This window comes from Sminthopsis crassicaudata, chromosome 4 (assembly GCF_048593235.1).
Source record: "Sminthopsis crassicaudata isolate SCR6 chromosome 4, ASM4859323v1, whole genome shotgun sequence".
Taxonomy (NCBI): domain Eukaryota; kingdom Metazoa; phylum Chordata; class Mammalia; order Dasyuromorphia; family Dasyuridae; genus Sminthopsis; species Sminthopsis crassicaudata.
Genome location: NC_133620.1, coordinates 232,318,047 through 232,334,137, shown reverse-complemented (window position 1 = coordinate 232,334,137; position 16,091 = coordinate 232,318,047). Strand labels below are relative to the sequence as shown.

General features: G+C 36.4%; 1 protein-coding gene across 4 annotated transcripts in view; it reads left to right on the top strand.

Annotated features, from left to right (window-relative positions):
* The first annotated feature begins 6,981 nt into the window (after positions 1-6,981).
* BCKDHB (branched chain keto acid dehydrogenase E1 subunit beta) overlaps positions 6,982-16,091 on the top strand; it is a 265,833-nt gene continuing 256,723 nt past the window's right edge. For 3 of the 4 annotated variants that reach the window (XR_012489252.1, XM_074310453.1, XM_074310455.1), the window contains exon 1: positions 6,982-7,276. Coding sequence is in view for 2 of the 4 variants with exons in the window: in XM_074310453.1 (XP_074166554.1) it covers positions 7,075-7,276 (202 nt within the window). In the remaining 2 variants the exon portion in view is untranslated. Of the gene's footprint in view, positions 7,277-10,603; positions 10,768-16,091 lie in introns of those variants that run through there. The other variant, XM_074310456.1, reaches the window with a different exon arrangement.

Below are 16,091 nucleotides of genomic sequence, written 5' to 3'. Positions count from 1 at the left end.
ACTTATGTGTGAATGTGATGGTTAACAGCACTTGATGTGTGATGTGTGAAGTGATATGGTTAAAGCACTTGAAAGACATTACTTTTGTGATATAAGTGATTAATAAATGAAATTCTCAGATACTGACCAATCTCTGAGTTTTACAATTACATACATTACATATTGTAAAGATAGTTTTCAACATTCATTTCTGTAAGATTTTTTTTTCAATTTTTTTCTCTTCCTCCCCAAGAGGACAAATAATCCAATACAGGTTATATGTGTATAATTCTTCTAAATCTATTTCCATATTTGCTATGTTGTACAAGAAAAAATCAGATTTAAGGGAAAAAAAACTAAGAGAAAGAAAAAAATAAGCAAATAAAGCAAAACAAAAAAGGGAAAATGCTATGCTTTGATCCACATTCAGGCCCCATAGCCTCTCTTCTGGATGTGGATGACATTTTCTGTCCCAAGTCTATTGGTATCATCCTGGATTATTGCATTGTTGAATAGCTGTCTGTCATAGTTGATCATCTTACAATGTTACTGTTAAAATGTACATTTTTCTGGATCTGCTCATTTTACTCAGCATCAGTTCATGGAAGTCTTTCCACGTTTTTCTGAAATCAGCCTGCTCATCATTTCTTATAAAACAATACTATTTCATTACTTTCAAATACTACAACTTATTCAGTCATCCACTCAATTTCCAATTCCTTGCCATCACAAAAAGAGGTGCTACAAACATTTTTGCACATGTGGGTCTTTTTCCCTCTTTTATTATCTCTTTGGGATATAGGCCCAGTAGTGGCACTGCTGCATTAAAGGGTATGTGTAATTTTATAGCCCTTTCAGTTCCAAAAAGCCAGAGAAAACTGGTCCCTTCTCCTTTGATGGACAAGAAATTATGAGTTGCACAAGGAGATTTGACAGGATGATGATGAGAATGAAGAAGGTGAGGAAGCTCATGAAAGGGGAATAAGACTCCGAGGAGGAAAATTATCTAGAATATAATCTGAAGAAAGATGCAAACTCAGCTGAATGAGTAATATCTGCTGTAGCCTTTAGCATTACTGCACTATGTTAGTCTAAGCACAACTAGTAGTTCCTTATATTTATATATTTTGTTTTTTCTTGGTTTAATCCAAGTGAACGATTTTTGTTTAAAAAAAGGGGGGGGGGAAGAAAGAAAAACAAATTTAACAATCAGTTCAAACTATGGGTTCATTTTACCTAGCATTTTAATAGTATAATTCCTGTCAGATATGCAGTGAATCTCCCAATGCATGTCTATTGATACATAGTTTGCATCTTGTGAAGTTTTTTGTAATGTTGTTATTAGACTGCAGCTGCAAAAATCATCTGAACTGCTCTTTGAGACCAATATTAAATTAGAAAAAAGAAATCCTTCTTAAGGACAAACCAAAGTAGTAAAGTGGATTTGTCTGCTTGAACTAGCAGTACCTTCATTACTTTGTTAAGGGAAATGTGGGGATTTGTACTAACTAGGAGAAAAAGAATTTACAAATTAATTTGAGAAGAGATTAGTATACAGACTTTCCAATAAAATCACATCTAATGTTTATTAGCTGTTTGTTTATGGATTTTTGTATTTTAATCTGAAATAGTGATGTACAAAGAAATTTTATCATTTTATTAAGGTCATTGTTTACCAATGAGATATGAATAAAACTAGTATTTTCAGAAAAAAATTGTATTTATTTATACAATACATATATGCTTATGTTATGGGCCAGAACTCTGTTACATGTACACAGTCAAATATATGCACATATGTGTACATATATGTATATGTGATAAAATCCAAGAAAATTAACAGGGGAAGACATAGTACTTAGGGGAATTGGGAGATGGTAGGATTTTAGCTGGGATTTGGAGGAAGTAAGTTATTCAGTATATATCTTATATTTAATTAGTTTTCTACATCTTGTCTTCACCATTGAAATGTAAGCTCTTTGAGAGCAAGAATTAATTTTTTTGCTTTTCTTTGCATCCTCAAGTTTGGCACATAATATGACTTAAAATATTTTTAACCTTTTGATTGATAATAGAAGGATTACAGAGGGCCTAAATATATATTAGATCCCAAAGGCTTATAAGAATCAGATTTATTGGGAGGACTCAGTGGAATATGGACATATAAATGTAAATAAATAAAGTAAAATAAAAATAGGCAGCTTGGTGTTGTTAATTTTGTGCTCTTTGGATCTGCACTTTCATTGTGGGCAAGGGATAACAGAGAATATGTTAATATGGAGTGACATATGTCACCAAGATGAGTAGGCCAACAAGATAGACAAATATTTTCTTCAATCCTTACAACCTTTTAAATTTCTCCAAAACAAGAGAGATAAATAAATATTTTCTTCAATCCTTACAACCTCTTAAATTTCTCCAAAACAAGAATTATGTAAACTAGAAAAGCAATTTCAGCTGTTTCTAAAATCTAGGAAAGGAGGAATCCAAAGGAGGTCTGATGAACTAACACAATATTCTTTAACACTTACTGTGTTTATTCAGCACCTCACTCCATGAAAACATGCTCCAGAAACAGGGCTGCACAAACCTACCTACTTTGCAGCAGATCTCAACTATTATTTCCCTTCCTCCACTACACCCAATGTCTTCAACATCCAAATGGTAGAAATGAATTCAGGCTGCAAAAGCAGAATAACTGCAAGGAGCAATGGTGGGGCAATGCTTTCTGATGCAGCAAATTGTGGAACATAAGGATCTGGGTCAAGACAAATATGTATGCACTTGCCTAATACTGAGGAAAAAAAGAGTCTAGATCTCCCTGGCCTCAGTTTTGTATCCCCAGAAGGCAAAAACTAAGGTATGAATTATCTAGTGTAAAAGGAGGTTGAGCTGGTTTTGAGATCCAGCCCAAAGGAAATTGTCATGAGAAGGAGTCAATAAGTGAGCAACAGGGGAAAATAAGGGGGAAAAACACTTAAATTACTAAAAATCTCAAAAAGGGAAAAAATTTAACTAAAGACTTCAAACATGATGAACCAATAGGGAAGACATTAATAGAAAAGGGAATATGGTCTCCAAATAAAGCAAAGAAATTCAGATTCCTTTGAATAAATATTGTAAGATAAAGAAAAGCAAATCAACACCTCATGAGGCAAAGGACCCTGTTATTCCCCAAAGGGCATAAAATCAGAACATGATGTCCTTGAATTATTTAAAAGAACTATGAATTGTGAAATTGGAAGTTATGGTTTAACATCTCACTCTCTATACCAAGATAAAATCAAAATGGGTTCATGATTTAGATATAAAGAGTAAAACTATAAACAAATTAGGAGAGCAAGGGACAGTTTACTTGTAGGTCTCTGGGAAAGGGAAGAATTTATGACCGAAGAAGAACTAGTAAACATTATGAAATACAAAATAGATAAATTTAAAAAGTTTTTGCACAAACAAAAACAATTCAGTCAAGATTAGAAGGAAAGATGAAAACTGGGAAACAATATTTGCAGCCAGTGTTTCTGATAAAGGCCTCATTTCTAAAATATATAGAGAACTGAGCCAGATTTATAAGAATACAAGTCATTCACCAATTGATAAATAGCTAATGGATATAAACAGGCAGTTTTCAGATTAATAAATTAAAGCCATTTGTAATCCTCTCTAAAACTGCTCTAAATCACTATGGATTAGAGAAATGCAAATTAAGACAATTCTGAGGTACCACCTCACATCTATCAGATTAGCTAAAATGATAGGAAAAGGTAATGTTGAGGGGGTTGTAGGAAAACTGGGACACTAATGCATTGTTGGTAGAGTTGTGAATTCAAAAATTTTAAATAAAATCCTGTCACAAAAATGACTTTGTAAATCATTCAAGAAATCATTTAAAAAAAATGATTTTGTAAATCATTCAAGAAATCATTCATTGTGACCAAGTTGGATTTATTTTAGATATGCATTATTCAATATTAGGAAACAACCCAATATAATTAATCCTAGTAATAATAAGAATATATTGAACCATAAGAATTCCCATAGACTTGTGATAGAAAGAGCCATCCTTATCCAGAGAGAGAACTATGGAGACTGAATATGGATCAAAGCATAGTATTTTCATCCCCCCCCTCTTTTGTTTGTTTGCTTGTTTTCTTTTCCTCTCATCTTCCCCCCCCCCCCCCCCTTTTGCTCTGATTTTTCTTACGCAGCAAGACAAATGAAGAAATATATTTAGAAGTTGTTTAACCTATATTGAATTACTTGCAGTCTCTGGGAGAGAAGGAGGGAGAAAAATTTGGAACACAAGGTTTTGCAGAGGTGAATGTTGAAAATTATCTTTTCATGTATTTTGAAAAATAAAACGTCATTTAAAAAAATACCAGTTGTTTCATCTAACTGAATTACAAACTTTGGGCTGCCCTTAAGTCTGACAATAAGCTACTGAAATTGGTCATTGCTAATTTCAGATATTTTTTGGAAATGGTATCTGATAAAGGAATTTTATGAATTTCATCCCATACTTTTTTACTATGAACTATTTTTGACATTTTAATAGCAACAGGCAACATGAGATCTTCTATTGCATAGAGCTTTTTAGTTTTTGCAAATAAATAGCAAGTTTTCTATGATGCAAGTAAATATATTTTTCTGAAAGCAATAGCTTTCTCAAACCATCATTTTTCTTTATTTAAAGATTTTAAAAGTTATTTAAAATATTCTTTGATTTTTTGCAGTATACTGCATGCTTGGTATTAAGATATCATTTTTAGTTTGGCTGGTTTCATGCTGCAGAGGTAACCAAAATTTCATCACAAATTAAGCAAAAAGAATTTTCCACACAATCGTTATTATTAGGAGTAAATCCATAGTACAAAAATTATTCAGCATATTTTCTTTTTTGTTGTCAATTTAGGTGTACTACAACCTGGTAACAAAAACTCTGTGGCATTGTTATCAGTATTTTTACCTCTTCTGAACAAATAGTACACATTAACATTATTTATTTTGTATTGTATTTTTCTATTTATTTTGTTAAAGATTTCCCAATTACATTTTAATTATCAGTTAAATCAGAAGCTTGAACCTAGGTTGAACCTGGCTGAGATTTTGACATCTCTCCCTTAAGAGAATTCAGACAAGATGTTGAAATGCCTTCAGAGCACACCTAATGTTAGAGTGAAATGGGTTTGCTTAGCTAGGATAAAAGTAGATTTAAGAGATGCAATAACCATCTTCAAATATATGAAAGGTTGTTGGTGTTATTTTTTGTTCTTAGTTCTAGAAGAGGATTATTATTATCTTAGGGAGGAGATGCCATTTACATAGAAATGAATTGGATTTAAGTGAGTGCAGTTACTAGCCTCATTTTCTCCTCCAGAGCCCTCTGGGTCCAGTGACAAGATATAGATCAAGACACTGGAGATGGCCCAGGATGTAGTAGAGATCTCGATCTAGTGAAGACTTTTATTTGTGAGAAGAATTAGACTTGATCTGCTTGATTCTATGGAGCAGAATTAAAAGCAATCTATGGGCACAAAAAGGTAAACAGCGCAACTAAGCACAATTAAAAAAATACAATTGGGGAAAAAAAATTGCATAACAGTTTTTTAAAAGCAGGAACCAGAAGAGTCTATATTTTGATTTTTCTTTTGTCATCTTTTAATCTTCCTCAATACAGAAAAGTGTCTTAAGAATATCTGCAGTTTATTTTTGATTTCCTTCACAGGCTAATTGTACACTATTTCAAAGTCCGATTCTTTTTGCATAGCAAAACAACATATATTGTATTTAATTTATACTTTAACATATTCAGCATGTATTAGTCAACCTGCCATCTGGAGCGGGGAGAAAGAGGGGAAAAATTAGAACAAAAGGTCTGGCAATTGTCAGTGCTGTAAAATTACCCATGCATATATCTGGTAAATAAAATCTATTTAAAAACTAAATAAATATAGTAGGAAAGGATTGTTAGCTCCTCCACATCTGTAACATAAATAAGAGTACAATAAAAAGGCTATAATGAAAATTAAAAAAAAAAAAAAAAAGAATATCTGCCGTTTTTCCTTCCTCTTCCCTTCTTCCTGTTTTTTTTTTTTTTTTTTTTTTTTTTTTTTTAAACCCTATTCTTATAGGGAAGGCAAGTAGGTCTAGGGATTATTTTAGTTCCTTTTTCCTTCTTTCCTTTTTCTTTCTTTCTTTCTTTTCTTTCTTTTCTTTTTTTTTTTTGCATTTATTACTAACACTTTTTTTTTTTTTTTTTTTTTTTTAAATTCTGTATCACAACAGATTTGTCATTCATTGGTAAAGCCTTCATGGCCAGGGACAGTATCATTTTGGCTTAATTTTTGGACACTGCGCAACCTCATCTAAGAGAAGCTATTGAACTAAATCCTTTAAAACATTAACTCTCAGTTTCCCAGATTTTCTGGAAGAGAATCTATATTTGGCTAACCTAAATCCAGAAAAGAACGGGGGAAAAATCAGACTCATAAACTGAGGCGCTTATTAAGGGGCGTTCTCAGGATTTCGAGGAACGGGGCACCCACCCTTCAGGAGTTTATGATAACTCCAAATCAATAACTCCGCTACTTTTTACAAAGTTAATTGCTAAACTGAGTGACAACAGGTGGCAGGAATCAAGAGACAAGAGGGTAAGAAGATGAATAAAGGCATTCGGTTAAAAAGCCGTCTTCTCGCCTTAAAAAAAAAAAAAAAAAAAAAAAAAAAAGAAGAAGAAGAAGAAGCATGCCAGTTGGTACTAGAAAATCGCTAGTTATGCTAGGCCAAGTCCGGACCAAAGCCAAAGTCGGGGACTTTTAGAACCAAGTTCAGAGCAATGACCTTACAGGCCCCGCCTCCACCCCAGTCTTCCTCCCTTTTCTTACTGCGCATGCCCACTCTGGAAAACCACGCCCCGTTTCCTTCCGTGCCCCGTCCCCGCCCCCGAATCCCGAGCTGAGATTGGTTTATCTCACGTGACCGCTCCGTAGATTTAGCCAATCGAGATGCTGCCTCAATACCTCCTCCCTACTCCCCATCCCGGCAGCGTGTATTTTGCTGTACCTCCTGACAGCCTGCGGCGGCTGGTGCGGGAGGATGGCGGCGGCAGCAGTAGCTTCGACCGCGCGGTGGCTGCGAGTGCGGGCTGGGGTCGTGGAGGCAGCCAGGCTCCGTTGTCAGCCGGGGGGCGCTCGGCTCGGGCGGCTTTTCCTCCTACCCTCGGCGGCGGGCGCCGCGGCCCAGAGGCGGCATGTGGCTCACTTCACCTTTCATCCGGACCCGGAGAACAGGCAGTACGGTGAGCTGGCCGGCCTCGGGTCCGGAGCCGGACGCGCCGGGGGGGCCGCTGCCTCCAACCCCCTTTTCGGTCTCTGTCTGTTACCAGCCAGTCCCTCTCTCTCTCTCCCTTATCCCCTCCTCTCCGCTCCCCTTCTCCTTTCCCTCTTTCGCCTTTTTCGTGGCGCTCTGCCTCTCTTTCAGGGTCTCTCCCTCCTCTCGTCTGTCTGTCTGTCTTCCCTCCGCCTCCTTTTCCTTCTCCTTCCTCTCTCTGCCTCCTGCCTTTCTCTCCACCGACTCCCCCGCCCCTCTTTTTTTTCTGTCCGTCTCCCTTTACCTATTTCATAGTTCTACTTGTCCGGTCCCCGCCTTTTACATCTTCTCCATCAAAGTGCAAAGACTTGGCCATGACCACCCAGATCCCAGGGGCACAAAACATCATTCAAAAATTAGGAAGACTAACTAAAACTCTTCTCAGATAATGTTACAGAGGTAATACGGTAACTTTGCAGGTCAGAGAAGAGAACAATAGTTCAGAAAAAGTTGCTGATAAGCAACTTTACATTTCCTCCCAGGCAGAGTCAGAATTCAGTCACACAGTCCTTTGACTCCAGATATTCTGCTCTTGTGTTTGTGACTCAAGGTTACTTTCACTCATCTGTTTTCAACTCCCCTGGAAGAGGCAGTCACACCATCCAGGCTTGTTAAAGTGGGAGTACAGGGCGCTTTCCTTGAAAGCCTAGGAGTTTGCAATTCTTTCTTATGCTGCCTCCTTGCTTTTGAAAAAAAAAAAAAAACAAAAAACAAAAAAAAAACTAGGCCTCTTGGGATTGTCATAACTTTCTATAGGACTTTTGCTAACTAGTTATAGATGAATAAATTAAAAGCAAGGGAACTTTTGATAAGTAGGGTAAAGTGAAAGTATAATCTATAATGGTTTCCCCAGTTACAGAATAAGCCTTCGTTGGGATTGATAGATTTGACCAAATGATTTAATTTCAATAGAAAAAGAAAATCTGAGTATTGCTGAGTGGTCTGAATAATAGCCAAACCACCCCTAATTTGTTGGTGGTCGGCTAATGACAAGAGAATCAGGAATCAAATAGAGATTTAATTTCAGAGTGAGGAAACAGGCTGGGGGCCCTGCCCCTGGCACCGAGGAGACCCACTTTAGTGAAGCTAAACCTCACTATCAATTTCATTGGCAACAGCGAGCTGTAGCCCTGACCATGAAGAGTAACAGCAACAATGAGACAAATTGGATTCATATCAGGGTTTCATGACCAGAACATATCTGAAGTTGGTTGGTGTTTGACCAAACTTAGAGAACACCTGGTACTGGTCAAACTAATACAATAATTATGTGATTTTGCCTGAGGGTAAGTGCAAAGGATTATTGTTAAGCCCAGCTCAGAACATAGCTTGCTTGTGGGACCTTAGTTCAGAAAAATAGTTTCTCTTAACATCTCGATGATTTGATGTTCAGTACCTAAACTTTCACAATAATAATGACTCATTTTTTAAAATTATAGTTTTTATTTACCAGATATATAATTTTACAGCATTGACAATTGCCAAACCTTTTGTTCTAACTTTTCCTCTCCTTCGCCCAGCCCCCCCCTCCCCCCGCAGATGGCAGGTTGACCAATATATGTTTAATATGTTAAAGTATAAGTTAAGTACAATATATGTATACATGTCCAAACAGTTGTTTTGCTGTACAAAAAGAATTCGACTTTGAAATATTGTACAATTAGCCTTTGAAGGAAATCCAAAATGCAGGCGGACAAAATTAGAGGGATTGGGAATTCTATGTAGTGGAATACTCTTCTCTGGGTGTAGCTGGTTCAGTTCATTACTGCTCTAGTGGAACTGATTTGGTTCATCTCATTGTTGAAAATGGCCACATCCATCAGAATTGATCATCATACAGTATTGTAGTTAAAGTATACAACAATCTCCTGGTCCTGGTCATAATGACTCATTTTTACAGAACACTGTATTCTTTACAAAGTACTTTTCACATATTCTTATTTCATCCTAGAACAATCATTATCTTTAGAAGGCAGAGCTGGGACTTGAATATCAGGTTCTCTGATTACAAATTAATTGTTCCTTATACTACACTTATCTCTCCTCTTAAAAATCCAAATATATCATTATATAGTTTATTAAAAAACCAACATATTTTTGGTTGTTAGAATAGCTCATGCATCATTGGACCTTGCAATTTGCCTTGCCATTTTAGCTTTTGGACCTAAGAGCTCCTCCACTTGCAAGTGAATTATCTTCTCCAGTTGAGTGTGCACTTCTTGAGAGTAGCAACCCTCTCATCTTTTTTTCCTTTTAAAATTTTTTCCCTAGTACTTAGTATAGAATTTGACACACAAATGCTTAATACATGATTCATAATTTATTTAAATTCTTCACAAAAATCTCTTTTCCTTATAATAGTTGTTATTGTATTAATTGCAGTTATATTAATGGTGGTCTTTTTGTCAAATGCTCATGATTGGCTCTGCAGTATTACATGGCTTGGTGGATCATGAAATTGTTTCTTGTTGCCTTTAAATAACAAGAAAATCAACTCTGCTAAACTTTTTATTCTGTGAACGATGCTTCCGTTTAGTTTCAAGTTCTGGTTTCTTTAATAGTGAAATTATCAATACTGATCTGATTTATTTCTGTTATAGTATATATGTCTTTTTATGGTCTTTGGACAAAGATGTCATGTTTAGAATAACAGTAGTTAATGTTTGTAGGTAGCTTAAAACTGGTGATTCTTTGCATTTTATGCTTTTTCATCTACCACTCTGCCATCATATTGCCAAGAGCAGAAGTGGACTGCATAAGATTAAAAGGTCATTTTATACTTTTCTTTATTTCATGGGTTATTATGTATTTATCACTAAGCCCCACTCTGTACTGAGCTAACCTGATCCTCATATAGTCTTTGAATCCATACATGAAGTCTTTTCCAATATAGTACAGTTATCCTTTCCACATCTTAGTTTTTCCCATCATGGTTTTTATATATTTATAAAAAATAAGTGTAAATGGGAATTTTGAGGGACTTTTGTGGAAGCCATAGACAACATGCAAAGGCCAGTGGATTACATGGAAAAGTTTAGAAACTCAGTTTAGAAATTCAAATTTTACAAGAAAGTAAACACCATGTAAAAGAAAAAAAATAATTCAGACTTCTGTTGTATGAAAGAAGGGCCAACATATTTACAGAAATTTTTTTTTTAATTATTTTTTGGGAATTTTTTAGATTGCAAGTGCTGAACCCCTAGTCTTCCCCTGTGATGTGGAAAAGATAACCAAAGAACCTCTTTTACTTTCATTTGCAGGTATAGCCCTCTACTTCATCTTGTGTAAATTTCTTGCATATTGATCTCGCAAATCTATCCAAAGTAGTGGGAGCCTTCTTGGGTTTTTTAGTTATTTTGGAGAAGATCAATTTACTTTCATATTGAAGAGGTTGGACTCTGCAATCCCTTCCAGCTCTGGGTATGTGAATAAATGAATGAAACAACATTAATAACCTTGTACTCTGTCTCAAGTACTGGAAATACCAATTCATATACCAAGGAAAGATGTTCCTTTCTCTCAAGGAGAGTGTTGGTCAGGGAAAGATAAAATCATAGGTATAGTGAGTGAACCATTGATAATTGATTTATCTGCTCTTTCCTGAAACAGTAGTAACTTTGATTTGATTATAATTCCAGAAACAGTAGTAAATTTGATTTCATTATAGGTGGAAAGCCAGGAAGGGTTAGTGTGCGTGGCATTGGCAAGGCAGGAGAAAAACAAAATCATATGGTTGAGACTATTTAGATTTAGAGAGCTGTTATCTATCTTTGGGATGGGAGTTCTAGGTCTAAATAAGAGGATGTAAGGCATGAAACATGGCAGGTAAATCTGTGATCTAAGATGATCATTTTGTCAAAGGCCTTGATTTTCCCCCCAACATGATAAGCCCTATTGTATGTAACTTACCTTTTCTTTGAGATTTCCTCCAATTTATTCTGTAAATATTCTGCATGTACATAATTGTTTGCACATTGTCTTCCATTACAATATGAGCTTTTGGAGGGCAGAAATTGTTTTTGTCTGTCTTTGTTATCCCCAGCACTTGGTACAATGCTTGGCATAATACTTGGCACATAGTAAATGTTTAATAAGTGCTTATATATCAAGATTATGATCTGACTTTTATCTTTTCGTAGGTATTGTGCTCTGTCTTATTCTTATTATTAGTCTTGGAGCTGGGCGCCACCTCTCATTTCCCTGAGTCATTTTACATTCTGAGGCCCAGTAGAAGTCTTTATTGCATTTTGTACATGAGTTTTTGGGTCTTATTCTCTCACCCTGTCTTCTCTGTTTCTGTGCCTACATTGAGCTTTCAGATGCCCTACTTTACTACACTGAAAGCATTGATGAGTCTCTCTGGAAGTCCCTTGCTAAAAGGGACCTTGTCTTCCCATGTTGAGTAATCACCACAGTTGAGTAATAACCACAAGAATAGCCAGGTGTTAAAAAGTCCAAATCCTTTATTATCTCCTTCACAGTCTAGTTTTCTTGCCTTTGGCTCAGCTAGCTTTCTTGAGAGCCTTTCAGACTGGCCTTTGTCTCAGTGAGGGGAGCAGGAGGACAAGCCAGCCACCATGAGCCTGATGAACATGAAATCAATTTCTCTGAGTCCAAGGGCTTATGGTGCAGCCTTCAGCCACCACAAAGGTGGATGATGGAATGAATGTGTACCTGGCCCTTCTTAGTCTGTCTCTGGCTCTGAGTCTCAGCTTATATACTCTACACTGAATATAAACCAATCATTATATCACTAGGAAACCATTATTTGTTGTAAGATTAAATCAATCATACTGAACTTAGAGAAGTATTAATCACCATGCTAAACTAGGTAACCATTGTATTTATCAATTCCACTGATTTAACATCTTGTAAGAATCTTTGTTTTAAGTACAGAGTTCTGGCCCATAACATCTCCTGCTTTCGTTTGTTTTAGAACATAGGTGGTCATGCCCTTCTTGACATCTCAAGAAGGGAGATGAAAACGAAAGGAAAATGGGGAATCAAACCAGATTAGTAGGTTTCTGAAGGGTCTCACTTAAAACAGATATACATAAATCCATCAACATGAGAGTTATTACATAAACACATAGCAATATAGCACAGACTAGTAGTGAACATGAATCAACATGAGGAATTACACATGACCATAAGTCCTAGAAATAATCCAAAACCAATCTATTGTCCTTTACTTCATGTGTCAGAGAATTCAATGATTCCTACAAGTTTTGAAGTATGGCAATAGTCTCATCATGTGTATCAGGGAATCCCATGATTCCTACAGATTTTTAAGTTCTGTATCCGTCTTATCATGCCTCAGGGAATCTAATGATTCCTGCTGGTTTTGAAGTTCTGCAACATTTTTATCAATTTTTTATCTCAGGGAATCCAATGATTCCTGCTGATGTTAAAGTTCTGTAACAGTCTCATTATCAGCCATGCTCTTTCAGTGTCAGATGTTTCTTAGGTCTTCTCCTTTATTTTTTTCTCTTTTTCTGTCTCTTTCCAGGTGCTCGTTGGCACCCATTAGATTCTTTCTCCATATGTAGAAATACAAGCAAACCCTTTCCCCAAGCAGTTAACCTATCTAGCCCCTTCCATTCACCACTTTCTGGATTTCTCCTCATCACCTGGTAATTACATTGGAGCTGCTTGTACTGGACACTGCCCTTCTGTTGGGTTAAAAAGCCTGTATTCTCCCCAATTGTAATCCCTTTCTCCCATCTGATTGCTTTTCTGTTGATTGATTATACCAGAGTCCTGAACTTCTAAAGACTTTCTGGGTGTAACCTCAGCTGCTATCATGCCTCACCCGTATTTTGTTTGAAGCCTTGCAGCCTTGGGCTCCACTTCTAATTTTCCCTGAATCATTTTACATTCTGAGGCCCAATGGAAGCCTTTATTGCATTTTGAATATGGGGTTTTGGGTCTTGCTCTCTCACTCTGTCTTCTCACTCTGTTTCTATGCCTACATTGAGCTTTCAGATGCCCTACTTTACTACACTGAAAGCATTGATGAGTCTCTCTGGAAGTCCCTTGCCAAGAGGGATCCTGTCTTCCCATGTTCTGCATTATAACCTGGGTATAAAAGGCATTTATGCCCACTGTGGCACAGCGTCTTATGATCTCCTCTGAGGAGCATCTTTGTGTAATCCCCATATAATTCTTCTACAAACCTCATTAGCATTTTCCTTAGCCAGTTGAATTATCATAATTCCTATAGCTGCATTTTCACTGATGTTTGCAGATATCCCACAAAATCAGCAAAGGGTTCATTTGGATCTTGCTCTATTTTTGTGAAGGCATCTCTTTGATCTTGCTTTCCTGGGAGGGAGCCCCATGCTTTGATAGGAGTAGCAGCAATTTGCTCATATGCTATTAAAGGGTAATTAATCTATACTGAGTTGTCTGCATACTGATCTTTACCTGCTAGTTGGTCAAAGGTGATTTGTACATTAACTCCAGTTTGCCTATTTCACTGGCCTTGTATTCTACATAGTTCACTATACTCTGAAAGTCACAACAAGTTTTGTCCAGGTTCTAAACATGTCTTTGCTATGGATTTCCAATCACCAGGGATTAAAATTTCATAAGCCAAATTCCCTAATATTATCTTAACATAAGACGATGAAGCCCCATAAAGAGTGCAACCCTTTTTAAAATCTTTAATTATTTCCAGATCAAAAGGAGTGTGTCATCTCCTGGCTTGACCTGAAGAATCAAATTCTTCAATCACAGAGTATGCCTTTATTAATCAGATATAACCTGTCCTTCTCTTTTTGCTTTAACTAGTGCCTTTTGTAATCTTACCATAGGTTTCTTCATAGATGGTGCTGATTGTGTTGCTTCCCCTCCCCCTCCTCCTTCTCCCTCCACCCATGAAAGGTTAATTGAGGGGGAAAGGTCAGGGGATGGGGAATGCCCTAATGGCTCCTGCTGTGAAGCATCACACTCCTTAATTTCATCAGAATTGTACTTAACTCTATTCTTGTCTAATTTGTCATGCTTTTCACCCAGTTTGTTAGTATCCTCCCTCTCCTGTTCTTTCTTCTTTTTTCTTATTCTAATACTTATATAAGTCCTTACAGCCAATTGTATTGTTATATGTATAAAATGTTTCTTTGAGAATTGAATCAGAGCTATTATAATATTCACATAGTTTCTCTCCTATTAATTTCTACTCATCTGGATCTAATTCTTTTTCCTTAGAGAACCAAGGAGATGTGTATTTTAATATTTTGAAGAGTTCAATGATCTGCATCCAAGTTACTATCAAACTTCAGTTTTTTATGAGTTTAATTAAGTTTTCGACATATTTTCCTTAAGGCAGAAAGGGCTCCTTTCTAAACTTTTGTCCCATTTTAGCTGAAACACTACTTTAGCCCTTAACAAAGTTTCCTTCTTGTCTGTTTTTGTACTTACCCTAATATCTGATGTAGGTCCTTAGCCCCATGAGCAGGGAACATGAAAATATAATGTTCTTATTTGTTTTTCTGGTGGTCTTGGAGCAGCCTTCTTTTCAGTTGAGCAATCACCACAAGAATAGCCAGGTGTTAAAAAATTCAAATCCTTTATTATCTCCTTTACAGTCTAATTTCCTTGCCTGGGGCCCAGGTAGATTTCTTGAGAGCCTTTCAGACTCCCCTAGGTCTCAATGGGGGAAGGCTGATGAAGATGGAATGAATCTCTTGAGTCTGAGGGCTTATGCTTCAGGCTCTAGCCACCACAAAAGTGGATGATGGAATGAATATGTGTCTGGGTCCCTTCCAAGTTTGTGTCTGGCCCTTCTGAGTCTCTCTCCAAGCCCTTTTGAGTCTGTTTCTGGCTCTGAGTCCCAGCTTATATGCTCTACACTGAGTATAAACCAATCATTATATTACTAGGGAACCATTATTTGTTGTAAAATCAAGTCAGTCATACTGAAGTTAGAGAACTATTAATAACCATGCTAAACTAGACAACCATTGTCTATATCAATTCCACTGACTTAACACCTTGTAAGAATCCTTGTTTTAAGTATAGAATTCTGGCCCATACAATATAGCCTTCAACATTTTTTGCCTTGTTACAAACAACAGTCAATTGTGAAGCCATTTTTAGTATTGTTGCCTTATAGATATCAGTCTGTTCTATTCAGAAAATTGATTCACTTTGGGAAATTTAAGAAAGACTTAAAAATGCTTATTGACTGATCAGTTACACTTAGAGCTAATGTAAACATAGTGGATTTGTCATTTGGAAGAGATATTGAAGATGAGACTTAGATCTGAGAAAAGGAGAAACAGAATTTGGTTTAATATCCTCTGTCACAAAAGGAGAATATTTGACAAGTAGGATTATAGGCTCAAATTAGAGGTAAAAGGGTCTTTAGAAATCATCTAGTCTAACTTTCTTGTTTTAATGTTGAGGAAACAGGCCAAGTTACAGTAACAGAGGGAGTAAGTAGTAGAGCTAGGATTTGAATTCAATTTCTCTGAATTTAAATCTAGTGTCCTTTCCACTACAAAACAGAAGATCCAATGACTATTTTCAAGTAGATGGAGTAGAATGTTAAGCCCAAACTATATAAGATTCTGCAATTCTCAGGGACATGGCTTAACATAAAAAATTGTCTATAAACCCAAGAACCACTTTTTCTTTTCATATTTGGCAGAAACAGTTTTATTTTTTTTTTAGTCTTATCTAACAGAGACTTCAAGCTAATTCTACTGGAATACTGGAAAGACATGTATCTTGCATGAGAG